This window comes from Coenobita brevimanus, chromosome 76, assembly GCF_032717465.1.
Source record: "Coenobita brevimanus isolate Jiangsu-jjx chromosome 76, ASM3271746v2, whole genome shotgun sequence".
NCBI classification, from domain to species: Eukaryota; Metazoa; Arthropoda; class Malacostraca; order Decapoda; family Coenobitidae; genus Coenobita; species Coenobita brevimanus.
In genome coordinates this window covers 24,946,994-24,968,770 of record NC_137029.1, presented here as the reverse complement: position 1 = coordinate 24,968,770, position 21,777 = coordinate 24,946,994, and the positions used below count along the sequence as shown (strand labels likewise).

Sequence of the window (21,777 nt, the reverse complement as noted above, 5' to 3'; positions counted from 1 at the left end):
TCAGATGGTAAGAGTAAAATAAGGTCCCTCGGCTCAATGGGTCAGGGAAAGGACAGGGGGGAAAAAGAGACGACACAAGTTTCATGTCTCTTATTTTTCCTCCATAAACACAAATCATTCCTGAGGGAAGAAGAGAGAAAAGAGACAACTGGTTCTTTCCATGTCCTTTGTTCTTAGTGCAAAAAGCATGAAGCATTTTGGCAGAATGGACATAAAAGGGAGGGTGAAGAATTGTCTCATATTTCTCATTCTTCCTATGAAACAAATTTCAGTCACAGAAGGAAACTGGCATAAGTTATTTTGTAAATCTCCGTCCTTGAACATTACGCTTGTGAACAGAGTGTGCAGACGTACATAGTTCTCAATGAGATCGGTCCGATGTGGAACAAAGTAGTTGGTCTCCTCAAGCTCTCGCCGCTTTTTGACGCGAACAAAGTGCTCCATGGGATTGAGGCTTTTCCGGCCGCATGCTGCTACCAGAAACTCCTCTACGGTCATGGAGTCCTTTAGGCTGATGCTCACCGTCTGGGTGTTGGGGTGTGGGGGTTAGTGCCTTCTCATTCATGGCTGGATGGATTGTGGGCCTGTATTCTCGTTTGCTTAAGAGATTTTGTGACGCCTCCTCCTCAGCGATTTATTATATCGTCAAATATTAAAGCTCTTTCTCCTCTCCTGCCTTCCTCATCACTGGGGTTATAGATGCTTGAACTGCATGCAGTAGACAAAGGTGTATATTATCACATCAGGTGGATTTTGGCAAGCACCTTTGTCAAACAATGTCATATTAAAGCATTTATGAATCCAGCAATGAAAGAGGCCAGACAGGCGAACAGGCTTTAGTAGCTGACCATACATTACTACTTAAATAACCTCTTGTATATCACTGATGCACACTGTGTTCATAATAAACAAACATATTAAAAAAGAGTGCTAAAGCGTACAACAAATCTAAATTTCTACAACAGAGGCACTATGAAGTCCCTTATACCATCCAGAATGTGGACACTCTTTGTATCATCTGAGACTTCATAGTACCAGTTCCTTTTGCTTCTTACACCTTACTTAATCACCGGAATGGACGCACTTGTGTACTTTGTTCTGGCTAAATCCAAGCTATTTTATTCAAGTGAAGGATAATTCAAGCAGTCTAAAGCATTAAATGAGACAGAGTTTAACCTTTTGACTGATACACTTTCTATCAGCTGCACAATATCGCCTTGTGGTAGTCTAAATAAAGTAAATGGGTCAACACAATGCAAAAAAAATAATATTCTCTTGAATGGAAATTACATTTTGCATCACTGACATACATGAGGCTATTAAGATGAATCAGGAAAAATAAATCCCTGAAGAGGTGTTATGGGAATCTAACAAGCCAGCGAGAATACAAGCTCCAGTGCTTCTACTCAACACTCCCGCCCCACCACCACATTCACGAATATAAACAGCCGTGTTCTTAAACCAGAGGTGGCAAAGGTGGAGGCAAGCCCCAAAACTCTGACTGCCATTTGTGAATCCTTAGTTCGTGTGAACTGTGTTTGGCTTCTCTGCCTCACTGCACTCTGTAATGTGGTATGCTGACAGAAGACAAACGGTTAGGCCACATCTGACCCACGTGCTTGCTGACGCAGGCAGGAGTTCTGCATCACTGTAAGGCGGTGTCCACACCAAATGCTTGCTGGAATGGGGAGTTGATGGCGGGAGTTCTGCATTGTTGCAACCTACTGACGATTCCATCCACACCTACCCGCATCCAATGCGGTCACCTGTATGGATTACAGTGATGCAAAACTCCTGCCCTCACCAGCCACCACTAGCAAGCATTTGGTGTGGAAGTATTTTAACTCACAGATGTTCTCTCCTGCATTAACCCGTGTCCAGTGGGACCATTTGTAAGGGTTACTGTTTTTCTTCCATCATTCATGTAACTTTTTATTACTCTTCTTTCCTTTTCAGGTGGCTCTGCACTGAGTGACAAGCCTATTAATGGTTTCCGGCAACCTAGGAAACCATTTACAATGCTGGGTAGTAATCATATAACCAAATCATGGGGTGATGTTGTGTCTAGTATGGTTCCTCTGTTAACTGGGTGGAGAGGCGCAGATATGCACTCTGTCCTGAGGGAACATCAATTCACTGCACAGGATGGCCCTGCAGGGGCAGCTACTTGCCTGCAGTTGATGGATCTGCTCGGCCAGACAGACTGGGATAACTCAACAACAGTGATGCAAAACTCCCGCTCACAACCACATGCACCAGCAAGCATTTGCTGTGGATGCAGTCTTAGATTAGGACCCTTTGCACGAGTATGCCATCTAATGTCAGAACCGATTCACAGACGACATTCAGTGGTCGTGAGCTTGCTTACATCTTCGACTTCATATATATATATATATATATATAACGGTTATACAGACCATAACCCTCAGATACAGTAAACGTGTGTCCAAGTCCAGAAATCTGCTGGTCATTTATGTAACATCACTGAAGAAATAGAAGTGCTTAGCCTGCATCCCACATTACGGACAGGGGTCAACAATGAGGCAGAGAGGCAAAATATATTCTCATACCAAAGTTACACAACAAAACGACTGTCACAAACTGGGGCTGACCTTTGCTTTGCACATCTCATGTTAAGAACACGGCCCTGAAAGTCTCACAGTAACACTTATGGTACACAGAAGGAGAATTAAATAATAAGAGCTAATCATAAAACTAATGAGGTGAATAGGTCAAACAGGATGACTTAAGTTGAGATCATTACAGTGGTGACACAAAGCACAACTATCAATCCCAGAAATGAGGGAGTATCTAGACTGACCTAAACTACTGCATGGCGAGACAATGAGAGCAGGGGGCACGGGGGAGGGGGGGGAGGGGGGGAGGGGAGGAAAACTGACCTGATTGTCCGGGAGGTTGACCTTGTACTGCTTCTCCCCCTCCAACTGCTGGTGCATCTGGAGTGACCTTCGCGATGACACGCTGTTACTGCGCGACAACATTGGCGCTCTGGAATAAAAAGGCAAACTACAGCTATTGCAACACTACAACACACTATGTAAAGCTATACATAAACAATACCAGCTTCACCAACATCATCGTCTACATCACCATCACCATAATCATAATCATTTTAAGCCTCTTTCCCACTCCATGAGGTGGGATTCAGAAATATGGAGAAGAAAGTTCAAAAGTACGAAAAATATAGAGAGTGAAAAATAAAGGGACAAAGTTCCATTTACTCTTGATACTGAGACCTTACACACATCACTTCAAAACTGACAGGGAATAAAGTGCAAGATCAAATATTCCATACATCCTGTACACTACATACTATCTTATAATATGATGATAAGACGTTGTTCCTACACCATAAAACCTGCTCTGTCAACGCAAGACCATCTTAAGCTGTTTCAACACATGTTGACCTCCAAAGAACCTTATGAGCTTGCATACAAACACTACATACAAACTGAGCAGGGAATCAAATACTAAGGAAAATGTTTCATGCATTACAATTATACAATGTGTTATGATCACCACTGAATCATAGAATCTGAGGGAACGCCAAATACTCCATAGATCATATGCTTGTCTGGTCACCCTTCATTCACCTATATCTGTATTCTAAGGTGCCTGGTCTCTTGCAGCATTCCGGTCAACTTCCCTAACTCACAGATCCTTTCCTGGAACCTCATGTCATGTCTTCCTTGGTTTGCCAGCACGAGTTCCCTTCCTCGATCATTTCTATGCATCATCTCACCCGGTTACTCTCACACATTCTCTCCCCGTGTCCAAACCACCCCTGACTACCCATGCATATCATTCACTAAGTGCCCAAGAAATCTCCTAACTATGCACAAGTTGTTCTGTCCCTCAATATATCACGACAAAGCTACCTCACCATCCTCATTTCATGACTCTCAATCCTACCAACATCTTCTTCCATTACAATGATAAACTATGATATAATGAGCAGACCGAATTACGTAATCTACAGCTATGGCAGCACACAAGCACTGATTATATTCAACAAATTTACATATTCACATTATGATTCATGCACATCTATTGCACATAATGAAATGCGAAATGAAATGCCAAGTCATAATAAAATTTCAATCGTCAAAGCTTCAAGCCCAGACATTATGGGCAGACTACATTATGGAATCAAAAGCCAAGTCAACTCATAAAGAAATGATGATATCCATAAACGTAAGTTTAGTTACTATGAAGGAAGATGTGGGTATAAAATCTTACATTAGACCAACTCAACAAACGGCACTCCTCATACAAGAGAAAAATGTTCAGGTGTAAGTTACAATATAAGGCACAAAATATGGTACAAAATAAGTCTCTTCACGACCAGTTTTGAATAATGCATCACCAAGAATAACCACCACCAAGATTCATAAGTGAGTGTGACTTTCATGCTCCACCTGTATTATGGTGACATCGATGTGAGTTCTGTGTACCCTCTGATAGCTGGCTTGGGTTGGGTTGGGTTAAATTAGGTTGGGTTAGGTTATGCTAGGTCTGATTAGGTTATGTCATGCTAGGTTGTTAGGTTAGGTTTGGTAAGGTTAAGTTAGGTTGTGCTAGACTAAGTTAAGATAGGGTAAGTTAGGTTTCACAAACTTATGTCAGGCGATGCTAGGCTGGTGTAGGTTAAGTTGGGTCAGAAGAGGTTATGTCATATCATGTGCTGTTACGTCATTGTGTTATTACGTCATGGCTGGTGTGGTGCGCAGTGTGGCTGGCCAGTGTTTAAGGTTATGTTATGCTATGTCATGTGCTGTTACATCATACTGTATTATTTTATTACGTCAAGGCTGTCGCGGTGGGTTGTGTGAGTGACCTGCGTTTGCTGTGTCATGTCATGTGTTTTACGTCACACCGTGTTATTACGTCATGGCTGTCGTGGTGTGTTGTGTGACTGACCTGCGTTTGGTGGCCCCTCTACCGGCGAGCAGGTTGTTGAGGAGGGAGGGGCTGCGGGCACAGATGTAGGCGTGGAAGCTGCTTACTGCGAACACCCCCAGTCGGTTGAGCACTGTCTTGGTGGTGCGCGACACGTGGGTCAGCAGGCCCTACGGTAGGTAACATGAACAAGGTCAGGGATGTGATGGGGGTGGACGGAATTGCGCAAAATGAGTGTCTCGGATTGACTTTTCTCGTTTTCTACCCAGGCTTACCGAAACCTCAAAGAAAACGTTTGATCCCTATAGAACCATATCTACGCTGTTCAGGTTCACTCACGGAACATCAGGAGAACTGGTATTAACACAGTGCAGAACACGTACCACTGCTCTACTGCGCCAGGGATAAATTTTCACCACGTAAGGGTAATGTATCCTCCTTTGGCTCAGTATTACTCATTCCTGTTTGGCTTTCAGCAACACCATTTCCGCGAGAGTTGGGACTTGTGCTGAAGGGCAAAGAATATAAATGAAACTACACTACAGAAAACCTTAGTTCCACTTGTAAGCCAAAAAAATAAATAAATAAATAAAGTTCATCAAGGGTCGACCGCTGATACTCATATAATTATTTCATATTACTCCAAACACCTGTACAAGTACTGTATATACAATGCAATGAATTACTTTATTGCAGAGAACTTCACAAGCATCAATCACAAGCCCTTTCAAGAACAGGCCTCCAGGTGTTATTCTGTATCGGTCTGGAGATATCTTAGTTCCTCTCCCCTAACGATTTATTCTGATTACACTTCAACATCCTCTTGTGCCTTGCTGATACAAACGATGTCGATATTAAAGTTATATTAATTACAAATAAGAGAATGTTAAAGTGCACATGCGGAATAAATCGGCAAGGAAGAGGGTCAACCACAAAAACAACCCCACAACCAAGACCGTGAGAAGCGTGGGGAGAGGGATCCAAAGTTAACTCCTTCTGGACGATTTTTTTTTTTCTCTCCATACGATTTTACTCAGCTTACTGGAGGGTCAACTGGGAGGTAATGGAGTTAGATGCTGTTTCTAGTAACCCATCACCTCCAGATCTCTCCAAGGCAAGAAGTAAATGCTAAAGAAGTTATTGTAATGTTAAATTTCGTTTAGTAGAGGGAAGAAGGAGTCTCCCAAAAATCCATGAGTACATCACTGCCATTTTTTTTCGTAAAAAGTTTCATTATGACACTGTGTGGTTAAAAATTAATATGTTTTAAACACAAAGACAAACACGGAAACATACACACACATACACCATCTTTCCTCCTCACACATACCCGTGCACGTTCCTCCACAAACACGCACACTTCCCCCACATACACATAATCCCCACAATCACGTACAATTCCACACACAACCACCCACACCCACCCACCCACACACACACACACTACAAACGCTCGCACCCCACAAACACATACCAAAATTCCCGTAAAACAAAAAAAATCCTTCCTTAGGGATGTGTTGCAGCAAAGACTAAACAACTCACACAACGTACACATCACTGTTTCCTAATTTTCTGACAGGCGTCCCCTCTATGACTGGTCAGCAAATTCTTATATCTCATCCTTCCCATTTTTTTTTTTTTTAATCAAATTACTAGGAGTTATGTGACTGCTCCTGATCAGCTAAAGTATAAATTGGTAGTAATCAAGCCCAAACATCGAACCTGTGCTTATTGTGAAGTTATGTCGCGACCCAAATTGAACTCTCCTTAGGCATGAGCAGAGATGGAATATTATTGAGTGTATGTTGGTGAGAAACGAGCATCTTCACAATATACATAAATATCTATGAATGATTTCCACCAACAGCACAACTCCCGTACTGTAAACTCTAAACTGTAACTCTAAATTACTCTATGTGCCCAGTAAACAAAGTAAACTGAGGCATATGCAGATTAATATTACATCACATAACTGAGAACTTCTGTATGACAAAAATATAGACATAATACGATCACTGACATAAAAGACCACAAGGAAGCATGATTATTAGGTCCCAACCCTGCTTAAACACAAGGTCGTATATATATCGAACTATTGTATATCTGAACACACGCTTATACATCGCAAAAATGATAAGACACTTAATTCATGTATCGCATAATGAAGACAGAGCATCGGGATATGGCACATAATGTTTGGTAATTATCGTAATGCAAGTAATGTATAAAGGATTTCGGTGGAATGCTTTAATGGATGATGATGTATTACCCTGAACACACACACACACACACACACACACACACACACACACACACACACACACACCAGCACGCACCTTAGGGTTGGGCAGCTCCCCAGTCTGCAGGGATGCCATGTAGCAGCGAAGACGGAACTGCTCACAATGTAGGCGCTCCAGGTTCTCCTCCCACTGCATGATCTGGCCCATGATCTGCTGCTTGCTCTCTGCGTCTGACACCACTGACAACTGCAGCTCAGCCATGTGCTTCAGTTTCGAGTCCTGATGGGGTGAGAATAAGTGGAGTAAGAGAGACACACTCCTTTTTAAAATTTACTTTTTTTTTTTTATACATTTGTACGTTATTAAGGCCACAGTAAGAGACAGAAGAATCGTCTATTAAAGTTACAACTGCCCATCTCTGTCATGTGCTTCAGCTTCGTGTCCTGATGGAGGTTGGGATGGTTGGAGTAATGAAAATAAAGTTCTAACAGGAATTCACTTTATTCTTTACATTATTATACCCTATCAAAGTCCCCTGTTATTTCAGATGAATCACCAAATATGGTTACAACTGCAACTCTGTCATGTGCTTCAGCCTGGAATCCTGTTGATGATAGGAAAGGCTAAGGACAATATTCTCCTGAGATATTATCCCATATATTTTTTACTTTATTAAGTACACAGTAAATTACGGAAAAATCCCCTATTAAAGTTCCATTCAAACCTATGAAGTCCATTTCACCTTTTCATCCAATTTACAGCGCCGGTTGTACGGAAAAATTTATAATGTGGAACACATCCCTGACTTTTGACGAGTGCTGTCTGCAAGTAAGAAGTTCAGAATATACCATAAATAGCTCCCGCACCCGCATCTCATCAAATACTGGCCTCCTAAACTAATCTTCAGTCACATATCACAATTTTCATACATCAGATAGTGGAGAAGTACTGACAATATCATCATCAACGTCGTACTCCCTTGCCTTATCACATGTTAGCACCCTACGCGAGTTTCCTATCACACACCATCATTTTCCCTCACCTGCTGGTCTGAACTATCCGCTGCAGTTTTATCACTTTACTATAGGTCGGTAATGCAAAATTTAACAGGAACTCGGTCGTCCAGTCATGCACCTGGCTAATTCAGGAACTGTCTTCCCTAATCTGTTCTTTCACTGCCTATGACCTCCACTCTTTGAAATGCAATGTGTCCAGATCATCCAAAAAAGCAATGGACCATGATTTGAGGTTCCTTTTTGATTAGCTTCTTTGGAATGGAGAGTTTGCAAGTTAAAGAAAAATCGAGGTGTAAAAGTAGAAAGAACAGAGCAGATACTGACTGACTCGACATCCAGAAAAAAGTAATGGATCATGATTCTGGCTTCCTTTTTGATTAACTTAATATGGAATGGACTCTGCAAACCAATGGAAAAAGGGAATCAAGGTATCAATGCACAACACCAACAAATCAGATAACGAAAAAATAAATAAAATCGAGTTATCAAAGCAGACCACCACTAGTTACTGAAAAAAAAAAAAATCGGTCTCAAAGTAAACCACCACCAAGGTAGAAAAAAAAAAAAAGTTATCAAAGTACAACATCAACAGAGCAGATACTGAAAAAAATAAGAATCGAGGTCTCAAAGCAGAACACCAACAGAGCAGATACTTACGGACTCAATAGCACGGTCGATCCTGAATATCTCCTCCTGCAGCAGATGCAGCGTGCCTGTCTTGCCGCGGTGACGGGCGAACGCTGCCGCACAAGCACTGTGGATGCTGTTCACCCAGTTTTCCAGCTCCACCTGACATGGCGCCTGAAAGAAAATGAAGTAGGTTAGTTGGGTGTGAGGGATTGTTGGTGTGACGTATCTATCTATATATCTATCTATCTCTGTATCTATATCGATCTATCTATCCATGTTTGCCTACCTGTCTGTCCATTGTTTGCTATCTATCTATATATCCACTCGTCGTTCTTATAATTATCAGAGGCCTCTGCAGTATTTGTACATCATCATCATCATCATTATACGCCTGTGTTAGTCGACCATCATCAGCTGGGAAAGTCCAACACGACCATGACGATGGGTCACGATGATGATGAATATGACGACATTAATAATCATCATTAGTCTAGGAAAGTCCACAAAAATCATCATCAACATCAACCCGTATTTATCCATCATCATTATCAACCCGTATTTACTCATCATCACCACCATCATCACTCCGTATTTATCCATCTTCATCATAATCAGCCCGTATTTATCCATCATCATCATTATCACCACCACCACAACCACCATCATCAGCCCGTATTTACTCATCAACATCAGTCCGTATTTATCTATCGTTACCATCATCATCATTATCATCATCCCGTATTTATCCATCGTTACCATCATCATCATCATCATCATCCCGTATTTATCCATCGTTACCATCATCATCATCATGATCCCGTATTTATCCATCGTTACCATCATCATCATCATCATACAGATTTTCACTTTCCCCTTCTTTCTCCCTTTTCCCCTCTTTTCCACGTAAAGCTGCCCCGCCTAAAGCCATAACAATATAGGCCAAATCCACTGACAGAAGATTAATGCAATGCCAATATCTGATTTCAATTTGGATGTTGCTATATAATGACTTTATTGAATCTGGACTTTAAAATTGACGTCACTTTACTAATGATTTTATTTGATATTTAAAAGCGAGTCTTACTTTACTTTTACGGTGTTACTGATATATATATTTTTTTTAGTTCAGAGCAGGTGCTACGCTGCTGATTGATTTTTGGTATTTTGATATCAATGTTACTTTACTGATACGATGTTTTGTACTTTGAGATCACAATAAATGTTAACACTGATGTTTATGTACGGTATCAATATTTCAGAATAAATGCTACGCTATGAACGAAAGACCTTTCTTTTCTTTCTTTTTTTTTTTTTTTTTTTTCCAAACTCAGCCTTCAGAATAGGTGCTACATATAGTATTGTAATTTGATGGCAGAATGACTGTTACTTTAAGGATACAGTATATTGTATCTTTTGGTTCAGAATGGGCGTTACTTTACTGATGGGATGGTCTTGTATTTCTTAGTTCAAAATGAGTGTAATTTCAGCTCCTTCAATACGATTTCTTTCCCTTTCCTCTTTTTTTTTTTTTTTCCCAGTTTCTTCCAGACGATGTTATTCAGCTTTGGGGAATCTTCTCGTACTGAAAGGGGGTCTGAAGCAAAATCCACAGCTAATGATCTCTTCTTAGCTGATTTAAAGACCCTAGCGTGTAACAAGGTGAAAATATTAATGATGCAATTGTACTGAAAGGGTAAAAGAAATAATTACATGTCATTTTATCCCCCTTACCATGAAGACGCATTTTCTATTTTATTTTTGTTACCACATAGTTTTATTCGGCTTATTAGTAACTTTTCGAACTGGAGGGGTTAGATACAGACCACACTAACTCCTTTATTGCCGGACATAATTTCAAAGTTCAATAAAATCTCCTTCCAGTAACATTAAGGAAATAAAAAAAATCGTACTGAATGGGTTGATCAAATAATTGTGTTACTACGCCCTGGCGACCTCGTGTGGAAGGCATGTGGAAAAGAGTTAATTAATATGGCTTGTGTGGAAGGTATGTAGAAGTGAGTTAAATAGTGGCCTGAGTGGAAGGTATGTGGAATAGAGGCTTGTGTGGAAGGTATGTGGAATAGTGTTAAATACCAGTTAACTCTAATTCCATATAATCCCCAGCAAATTACAGATCCAAGAATGTTATAGTGTGCTAGAAATGTTAGTGTGCAATTGGACACACTACCACATCACACACTGCCACACCACACTCTTCCTCACCTCACACTGCCAACAACTCACACTACCTCACCTACCACCACCACACCACACTCTACCTCACCTCACTCTGCCACGCCACACTCTGCCTCACCTTACACTGCCACATCACACTCTACCTCATCTCACACTGCCAACAACTCACACTACCTTACCTCACACTGCCACATCTCACACTACGACGCCTCACAACGAAACACTACACTACACACATTCACACTTCACACTGCCTCACTACAGTTCTACACCATCATACACTTCACACTACCACATCACAAATACCACGCCTCATACTAGCACATTTCGTCACAGTCACACCACAAACCCTACCACATCTCCACACTTGCACACCATACTTTACCATACTACATACTACCTACCACACAACACACTCCACAAAACATACTACCAAGCCTCAGACTGCAACATCTCACACTATATGCACACACACACACACACACACACACACACACACACACACACACACACATTACCCCCATCTCAAACTCCGCAATGACTTCTCTACCAATCGATATAAACTTAAAACAAACACAAACAAACACCAAACCAAGCAGCCAACAGCAAAAGGCCATCAGTGAGCTTGGAGTGAGAGCAATTATCGCTGAAATGACTCTAATTATCCCTCCTAATCAACGGGGAAGAGGAGGAAGGAAGAGGAGGAAGGGGGAGGAAGAGAGAGGAGGGTTTATAATGGTGTGATACTTATTTTCCTCCACATCTTTAACCCTTTCAGTACGGGGATGTCCTTAGTATTTTGAAGCGTGGACATCTCAAAATCCCTATCAACAGGAAGTGTGGACATCTCAAAAGCTCTATCAATATGAAAATGTGGACATCTCAAAATATGTCTATAAGAAGTGTGGACATCTCAAAATATGTCTAAAAGAAGTGTGGACATCTCAAAAGTTCTATCAATATGAAGCGTGGACATCTCAAAATATGTCTATAAGTGTGGACATCTCAAAGTATCTGTATATAAGAACTGTGGACATCTCAATATCTCTATAATTTGTATATCCATTGCCAGAGGCCTTAATCCCGTAAGGGGTGGCCCTGTCCCACACCATTTAGCTGTCCTCCCCCAGCTCACACTCCCCTCTATCACATACCTCTTCACTTCATCCCTCCATTTCATCCTCGGCCTCCCCCTTCCTCTCCCCCTCTCCACCTCACTCACACACACTCTCCTCGTTAGTCTCTCACTCTCCATCTACTCTACATGGGCAAACCACCTCAATGTATTTCTCCTAACGCTTCCTATCACATCCACATCCACACCACAACGCTCCTTCACTTCCTCATTTGACAGTGTGTCTCTCCATGTAACTCCACAGGCTCCTCTAAAATAACTCATTTCCACTGCTCTCACTCTTGACCTGTGTCCTTCCAACAAGGTCCAAGCTTCACTTCCATACGTTAGAGTTGGTATCACAATAATGTCATGCAGCGTATTTTTTTACTTCCATGCTCACTTCCCTATTTCTTATCGCTGCTTTCAAAGAACCAACAACTTTTCTTCTTTGCTGTACCCTTTCAAGCATTTCACCCTCCAAACTTCCATCCTTACTCATCATACTACCCAAGTACTTAAATGCACTCACACTTTCCATTTCCTCATCCTCCAACCTCACTTTACATTCAGTAACTTCATTCTCTCGAAGATCATAACTTTATTCCCTACATTCACCTTTAGATTCCGTTTCTTACACACTCTCTTAAACTCATTCACCAAACCTTGCAGTTCCCCTTCGTCTTCACTTATCAAAACAGTATCATCTGCAAACATGAGTACAGGAAGTTTCCAAACGCTGCCCTCTCTCATTAGGGCTGCTCCAACATCCACTGCCCTACCTTGTATCTCTTTTACAACCCCATCCACATACAGACTGAACAACCATGGAGACATGACACATCCTTCTTTCAATCCAACATTCAGACAGAAAAATTCACCCAGTTCATTACCTCCACGCATTGCAGCCTTAGCACCCTCATACATACTCTTCACGACATTCATCAACTTCTCATTTACTCCATATATTCTTAATGCTTTCCACATTCCTTGTCTATCCACTCTGTCATATGCTTTCCCCAAATCCATGAAGACCGCATACAACTTCCTTTCCTGCTCTAGAAACTTATCAACTGAAGACCTAAGGATGAATAACTGATCTACATAACCTCTTCCCTTCCTAAAACCTCCCTGTTCTTCTCCAACTAACTCCTCTGCTACTTCCCTAATTTGTATGGATACATATAAAATCTGCCGAAGTTTTATGTGCATCTCAAAAACCTATGCTTAAACGTGGTATGAACATACCAAAATCTAGCTATAAATGCTATGAACATCTAAAAAACCTGGTGTTTATAAGCGCTATGAACAGCTCAGTATTTCTGTCTACAAATATTATGAACACCTCAAAAATTGTCTATCAGTGCTCTGAATATCTAAAAATTTCTGTCTGTAAGCACTATCAACAACTCAAAATTTGTTTATATAAACATCTAAAAAAAATTTCTATATGAACATCACCAATTTCTGTCTGTAAGTACTACGAACATCTCGACATTTTTTTTTATATAATTACTGTTGGTATGAGGATCTCTCTGCCTAAATTGATATAAGCACGACAGAGTCCCCAATAACATTATAAGAGAAAGTCAAATCTATTAAAATGGTGTAAGGAACTGCAAATGATGTCTGACAAAAGCTCTTCCTATAAGTGATAAAGGGCATCACAAAAATCTGCCTACAACTGAACAGAACACGAGAAAATCTTTGGCTACACGAGGTATGCACATGGAAAATAGAGCTTGTAGGGTGCAAGACGTGGGAGCATAGAAAAGAAGCAAAATTTATGGGTGAAAGAAATGAGCATAAAAAATAAAAACTATGAAAAAAAAAAAAAAAAAAAAAAATGTCTGGCATCATGCCGTGTGGCTGTAACAAAATTCCAGATATATGAATACAAGTGTCGGTGAAGAGAAAGAATGTCTCCAAGAGGTGTAAACATGACAAAAAGCTGCCTATAAATGATGCGGGACCATTATGGCCGTACTATGGGGTGTCGCCAAGGTATACAGGAGTGAAATCTTGCGTCAGAAACCTTAGAGAGAAACTGACAGACCGGGCCGTTCTAGGGAGTGGTTCCCTATCTATCAAAAAAGAAAAGGAAAAAAAAAATCTCCACGAATGAGGGGTTTCTGAAACTTACCTGGAAGAGATAGGCATCCCCGAAGGCCGTGGATAGACAGAAGATGTAGTCCCTCTTGGGGTGCTCGGGGATGGGCTGCATGATGGCGCCGTCCACGATGATAAGGTGCTTGGGTGCGGCTTCTACGGAGCGCCCCTCACGTGAGTCGCAAGGGTAGAAGAGCAAAGTTGTCCCCTTGAGGCACACCCAGTAGCCCTTCCAGCCACGCTTCCTCGCCAGCTCGATCTGGTGCTTCTTGCGGAGAAGCCACTTCTTGACGCTGAGGAACCTGTGGGGGGGAGAAAGTAGTGGTTATGGGAGGGGGGAAAACATGAATGGTACAATAAGATGATGGTTAAGGGAGAGAGAAAACGAATGGTACAATAAGGCGATGGTTAAGGGAAAGAGAAAACATGATTGGTACAATAAGGCGATGGTTAAGGCACAGAGACACATGAATAATAGAGTAAAACGATGGTTAAGGGAGAGAGAACACATGAATGGCACAATAAGGCTGTGGTTAGGGGAGAGACAGAAAACATGGATGGTACAATGAGGCGATGGTTGAGGGGTAGAGAAAACTTGAATGGTTACAGGACAGAGTTAACATGAATGGTACTAAGGATGGATGCAGGTCACAGTAAACATATTCGGTACAGTGAGAGGAGAATAACTGGGCAGAGCAGTCATGAGAGGAATAGTGAGACGAGAGTAACAGGAGACAGTACACATGAATGGTGCAGTGAGGGAATAGTAAAAGGAGAGAGTGTAGACATGAGTGGTAAACAGAGAGGAGAGTAACAGGACAGGGTAAATATGAATGGTATATGAGATTTTTTTTTTTATCACTGTCTCTCCACTCTCCCAGATAGTTACCATAGATCAAACAGCCAGGGCATTTAGATTAGTTAGTCTTGCAATTATGTAGCAACTTAGTGATCGTCCTAACATAATAATAATAATAATAATAATAATAATAATCGTGTAAGTCATAAGTTCTGCCAAATAGATGGAGTGAGATATAATCCATCCTCTCTGCTATAAACAGTATGACACAACCGCACATACACTTCCCTCTTTCCACACACACACACACACACACACACACACACACACACTACTTTCATCTTTACTACTACTACTACTACACACACACACACACACGGGGCCTGCTCTGGTTTGCCACACGGGCGCCATGGCAGTGCAGTTGACCGACATTTTCAAACGCGTATGCAAATTTTGGTTTAATTATGAGCCAGATAAAAAATTAAACCTTTTCACTTAGGGTCTGTCATCAAAATTATTAAACTGACAGGGCGGTGCGGAAAATGACAGCTGGCATTTACGAGTTATAATATACGGCTGAGGACATTAATTTTGATCCACTAGAAAAATATTAAAACTGACAGAACTGTATGGAAAACGAGTGTCAGTTTTTAGGAGTTATAAAATCGCAGACATAAATACTGATCCACTTCATAGCCATAAACAGCAAGACAGTGATCAGTGATTTTTGACACTCAGTGATGTGGTCTATGGATGCTAACAATATTTTTCAGAATGCTGTGTAAGTGTTTCATATCTGTTGGGCTAAAAAAGTGAAGTGTTACCATTGCCCGCTAATGCCACGGCTGTGGCAATAGGAAGTGCTACATGAACTATTTTTACGTGATGGCAATATAAGACACCCAATAAAGTAATATGAGATGGAAGATACTCTCTGTCGTTTGGGAAGGGATGAGAAATAAAGCAAACAGGATACTATGCTAGCTGAGGATATTCGGCGACCTTTAGCTCAAGCCTGGTGGTCTAGTGGTCAGAACGGCCCAATCGGAGTTACGGGCCTTCCATAAGTTCGATCCCCAAGAAGTGCGTGGAGGCTTTTAGATCACGTAATGCCACAAGGAGCGTAGGCTGGTCATCTACCCTTAAATGTACTTGACGACGGTAGCCTTACTTCGAGCCCCTACACTTCGAAGGGATAAATTGGAGTGGGCTGGTACGGATTTATGTAATGAACCACAATGTCCATGGAGGGAACTGGTAATGTACAATAGAAAAAAAAAAATCAGTACATAAGAAAAAAAATTACAGTGAGTAAATTTAAAGCAATATAACGTCCTTACAAATGAATAAAAAAAAGTAAAAAATAAAATTAACCATGAATAACACCTACCTGTCTCAACCCAAACCAACCCATCTTAACCAAACCCCCTTCACTTCTCTCCCGCATGACCCTTCCTTCATGTTACAAATATACAACACACTTTCTCCCTCACCACTCTTACAATTTCCCTGTCATGCCAACTCAACAAAGTCCACACCAACTCCCTCGGTTTAAACGGCCGCCCCATCCCAACCCCTCTTTACCAACCCCATCCTGCCTCGCATATGACCTCATCTTCAAGTCACTGTCCAAGGAAACATTATTGAATTTTTCCATCATTCCCCTCCTGATATTCCCGTCTCAACGCAACCCAATAAACCCCCAAACCCCGTCTCAACCCCACTCAAACCCCTATGTAACCCTGAGTCACTAAACGCCCAAACGCCGTCTCAACCCCACTCAACCCCAATACAACCTGTCTCCACAAACCCCTGCACCCAGTCTCAACCCCACTCAACCCCAATACAACCTGTCTCCACAAACCCCTAAACCCCTGCTCAACCCCATTCAACCCCAATGTAACCCCATTTCAATAAACCCTCAAACCCCGCCTCAACCCTGTCTCAACCTCCCGACCCCAACCTCAATCCCTGCTTCGTCCTACATGACCCTCACCTTCAAGTCGCAGGCCAAGATAACAAAGAATTCCCATCTCGCCCCACTCCAGACGTTCCAAGAAGTCACCGTGAGCCCCAGACGTCGAGGCCCAAACAGCGGACACTTGGCTATTTGTAAACTCGAAGGGGTAAACCACCATAGTCCAAAGGTAAACTCGACACCGTATATTTTGTAACTTTGTATACCCAACATTCGACACACCACATCAAACCTTGGCACATTTATTTTCGCCTTGAAGAACTGTAGTGGGTTTCTGGTTAGCTCTGTTGTTACGTAATATGTGTGGCCCTTCGAACCCCAACCATGGCAGACATTTAAGTTGGATGTTGGTAGTATGTCCTGTCACATGTTGCCGTATGTTCATACCATGTCGGATCTACGAATGACAGACTCTCTCTCTCTCACACACACATACACACACAGCCATTACAACACTTCCACCTCTATCACTCTTTCTACGGACGTCCCTTCCCTGTTGGAACTTGGATATCATCGAGGAAGGGGTAAATTCTGCCCACTTACGTTTTAGTTATTTTGTGTATGACGAATGTAAACAGTATTGTCTGAGAGAGAGAGAGAGAGAGAGAGAGAGAGAGAGAGAGAGAGAGAGAGAGCAACGCAACAAAAGAATGAAACAAGACATCATAACTCGTCCAACATTCCTTTCTCAAGTTCGTCGTTCTTCCTCCTCCTCCTCCTCCCTCTTCTAGCCCCCTCTTCCTTCTCCCCTGACCCTCTCCTCTTTATTCTCTTCTAAGTCTCCTCCTCCTCCTCCTTTCCTTCCCTCCTTCCCCCTCTAATCTTCGTCTCCACCTTCTCCCTCTCCCCATCCTCCTCTTCTCGTCTCTCCTTTTCACTCTCTTCTTCCTACCTTATAACTTTTCCTTCTTCCTTCTCTATCTCCAGCTCTTCTTTCTCTCCACCTTCTTGCCTTTCTCTCTTTCCACTATTCATCTCTCCCTCTCCTACTCTCTTCTCTTTTCCTACTCCCTTCTCTCTCCTTCCCCTTTTCATCTTTTCCTCTAACATTATTTTCTCTTTCCCTCCTCCCTCTTTTCTTCTTCTTCTCTTCCACCTCACTTTTCCCTCATTCCTTCCCTCTCCTCTTCTTCCCTAACTCCTCTTCACCACATTTCTTCCCTCTTCCACCCCTTCTCTCGGCTCTCCCACTACCTCCACAATGTTATCGCTTCCTCCCTCTTCCTCGTGCTTTTCTTTCCTATTTCCTTCCCCTCTCCCTCATCCTCGCTTCTCTCATCCCTTCTTCTATCCCTCTCCCTTCCCCAAAACTACCCACCTTCCATTTCCCTCCACTCATCCTTTCCTCCCCACTTCATTTCCTCACCATCTTCTCCCCCCTACCCCCACACTACAGCCCCCCATTACTTCCCTTTCAGTTCCTCCTGTTCACCTTCATCTCTTCTCTCCTCCCCCTACCCTTCCCCCTCTCCCCCACCCCCTCACACTACACCATCCCCTCCTCTCCTTTCCATCCCTTCCTCTTCTCCCCATCTTCCCGTAACCTCCCCTCCTCCCCTCCCCACCCCTTCCTCATCTCCCATAACCTCCCCTCACTCTCATCTATTTTCTCCCCTTTCAATCTTCCTTTTCTCTCCCCTTATCCTCCTATCACTCAGCTCTTTTCTTTTCCCCGTCCTCCTCCCGTCTACCCACAATCTTCCCCATCTTTCAGTTCCCTCTCCCATTCCACATCTCTCCATTCCCATCACCCTACCCCTCCTCCTCCCCTACCCTCTCTCTCGCCTCCCCAATTTCCCCCCTCCCTCCCCTCCTGCTACCTCTCCAACTCCTCTTCTGCACCCCTCTCCTCCTCAACGTCTCTCTCTCTCTCTCAAGATTTTGCCCCCAACTTGCATAAAACTCCGAGCAACAAGAACGCACTGGACACGCTTCTCGCAATTTACAACTCTTTCTTTCTCGAGGTGGAAGAAGGTGAAGAGGGTGACCGAGAACGCAGATAGATGGGCAAGGTGGTGGGGAGAAGTGTATTATGTGCCGGGAGTATATAAATAAGACACACACACACACACACACACACACACACACACACACACACACACACACACACACACACACTAGCAAACTATATAAAACTTACACCAGACTATACTCTAACACTATTTTCCGTTTCACTTACTGCATCTTTGACCAAAACTGTTCTGGTCCCACAAACCATCCTATAAAATTAAGGTAGAGAAGTTTCCCTTTATAACATTACCCTCATCTAACTATTTCATCTCCTCTTCGTTCCTCCAGTGTGGGGAAGTGAAGCTCTGACCTTGTTGGAAGGACACAAGTCAAGCGTGAGGGCAGTGGAAATGAATTATCTAGGAGGTGCATGTGGAGTTACGTGGAGAGACAAACAAACAAATGAAGACGTGACGGATCGTTGTGTTGATGTGGATGTGCTAGAAAGCGTTTGGAGAAAGACAGAGTTGGTTTGGCCATGTGAAGTGGATGGAGAATCAAGAGACTAGGGGGTGTTTATGCGAGTAACGTAAAGTGGGGAGGGGAAGGGAAGACCGAGGATGAGATAGAGGGATGAAATGGAAAGGTACATGAGAGATGGGGGTGAGTTGAAGGCAGCCAGACGACAGAGGAGGCGATTCGCTTGTGGCCACCCCTTACGGGATTAAGGCATGTGACGAGAGATACCCAGATCAACTATTCCTCTTTCTTTGGTTCCTCTCTAAGTAATACTGGCACAGATGAGGGCGCCTTCCTGTGATGGTAGGGGTATAACCAGATGGCTCCGTTGCCTAGCTGTACAAACGTCCCTCAGTTCCCCCCCTATCCCTCAAAAGGAGGATACAGAACTGGGGGAGGAGGACCACTTCAGCCTGCAGTCCACTGGGTTTACGTTTAGAGGAGTCTTTGGCAACAACAATAACGTCATTTTTTGCCTCTCCTCTCTTCCTCTTTTATCTACTGTCTTCCTTCCTCTCACATTTACTAAACTGTTATTCTTATCTCACTTTTATTCTTATCATCACTCGCCTTCCTTAATTTCCTCTCTTCTCTTGGCATTTCCTCTCTTTCTCTTCTTTCTCTTTCAGTGACGCTCCTCCCAAACTTACGTAATATATCACTACCCTTATCATCTCAATCATCGACTCCTTCAATCTTCAAACACTCTTCTTCTTCTGCCTCTTCTTATCTTTCCTCTTCTTCTTCTTGTTACTATTATTATTATTATTATTATTATTATTATTATTTAGGTATATCTTCTCTTTCTATATAAAGAGAGTGTAGTTGAATCAAGTCCTCGGTAAGCAGATGAATAATGTAAAAAGACGTCACCGCACTGAAAGGGTTGACTAGAAAAAAAATCATCAGCTTGTGGAGAAGTCATCATTACCATCATCATCATCATAACTCTCCTCCTCATTATCATTATTACTATCATTATCATCATCACCACCACCACCACCACCACCAATATCATCATCATCATCATCATCACCATCATCATTTCCCCCTATCATCATCATCATCACCATCATCATTTCCCCCCTATCATCATCATCATCATCATCATCACCATCATCATTTCCCCCCTATCATCATCATCATCATCATCATCACCATCATCATTTCCCCCCTATCATCATCATCATCATCATCATCACCATCATCATTTCCCCCCTATCATCATCATCATCATCGCGGTGGAGAAGACGCAAGCTGTTAAAATCTCTGCTGGTTGAGAGTAGGCAGGAGATCGATGCCATTGTTAGTCTGCAGCACTTTTGTTGACCAGGGAAGGTGTAGGGTGTGGAGGGTGTGGAGGGGTGGGGGTGGGGACGGGAAAGTGAGGGGAAGGGGTGGAGGGTATAGAGAGGTAGGGGTAGGGAGGGGAAAGTGAGGGGAAGGGGTGGAGGGTATGGAGGGGTGGGGGTGGGGAGGGGAAAGTGAGGGGAAGGGGTGGAGGGTATGTAGGGGTGTGGGTGGGGAGGGGAAAGTGAGGGGGAGGGATGGAGGGTATGGAGGGGTAGGGGTGGAGGGTATGGAGGGGTAGGGGTGGGGAGGGGAAAGTGAGGGGAAGGGTTGGATGATAAGGTGGGGTAGGGGTGGGGAGCGGAAAGGGAGGGGAAGGGGTGGAGGGTAAGGAGGGGTAGGGGTGGGGAGGGGAAAGTGAGGGGAAGGGGTGGAGGGTATAGAGGGGTAGGGGTAGGGAGGGGAAAGTGAGGGGAAGGGGTGGAGGGTATGGAGGGGTAGGGGTGGGGAGGAGGAAGTTAGGGGGAGGGTGGAGGGTATGGAGGGGTGGGGGTATACGAAAGGGGTGAGGGTTGGATGGGGGGAAAGTGAGGGGAAGGGGTGGAGGGTATGGAGGGGTGGGGGTGGGGAGGGGAAAGTGAGGGGAAGGGGTGGAGGGTATACGAAAGGGGTGAGGGTTGGGTGAGGGAAATGTGAGGGGAAGGGGTGGAGGGCATATGAAAGGGGTGGGGGTTGGGTGGAGGGAAGTGAGGGTAAGGGGTGGGGGTTGGGGGGAAGTGAGGGGAAGGGGTGGAGGATATATGAAAGGGGTGAGGGTTGGGTGGGGGAAAGTGAGGAGAAATGGGGTGAAAAGAGGGGGGGAGAGGATGGAAAAAGGGAGGACCAAGTATAAGGAAGAGGTAGGGGTGGGGGGTATGAAGTGGGGGTAGGGATAGGGAAGTGAGCGGGGGAAGTGGGGAAGAGGGGGAAGGAGGGGAGAGAGAGAAGGGTTAAGAAGGGGGTAAGGATGGAGAAGG

General features: G+C 43.3%; 1 protein-coding gene across 2 annotated transcripts in view; it reads right to left on the bottom strand.

Moving 5' to 3' along the window:
* sif (guanine nucleotide exchange factor still life) overlaps window positions 1-21,777 on the bottom strand; it is a 945,217-nt gene that overhangs the window by 253,752 nt on the left and 669,688 nt on the right. For both annotated transcript variants that reach the window (XM_080278922.1, XM_080278921.1), the window contains exons 14-19: window positions 14,260-14,527; window positions 8,834-8,977; window positions 7,257-7,439; window positions 4,942-5,090; window positions 2,901-3,009; window positions 355-525 (exon numbers count right to left, since the gene is read on the bottom strand). In XM_080278922.1, coding sequence (XP_080135048.1) covers window positions 355-525; window positions 2,901-3,009; window positions 4,942-5,090; window positions 7,257-7,439; window positions 8,834-8,977; window positions 14,260-14,527 — 1,024 coding nt within the window. The remainder of the gene's footprint in view (window positions 1-354; window positions 526-2,900; window positions 3,010-4,941; window positions 5,091-7,256; window positions 7,440-8,833; window positions 8,978-14,259; window positions 14,528-21,777) is intronic.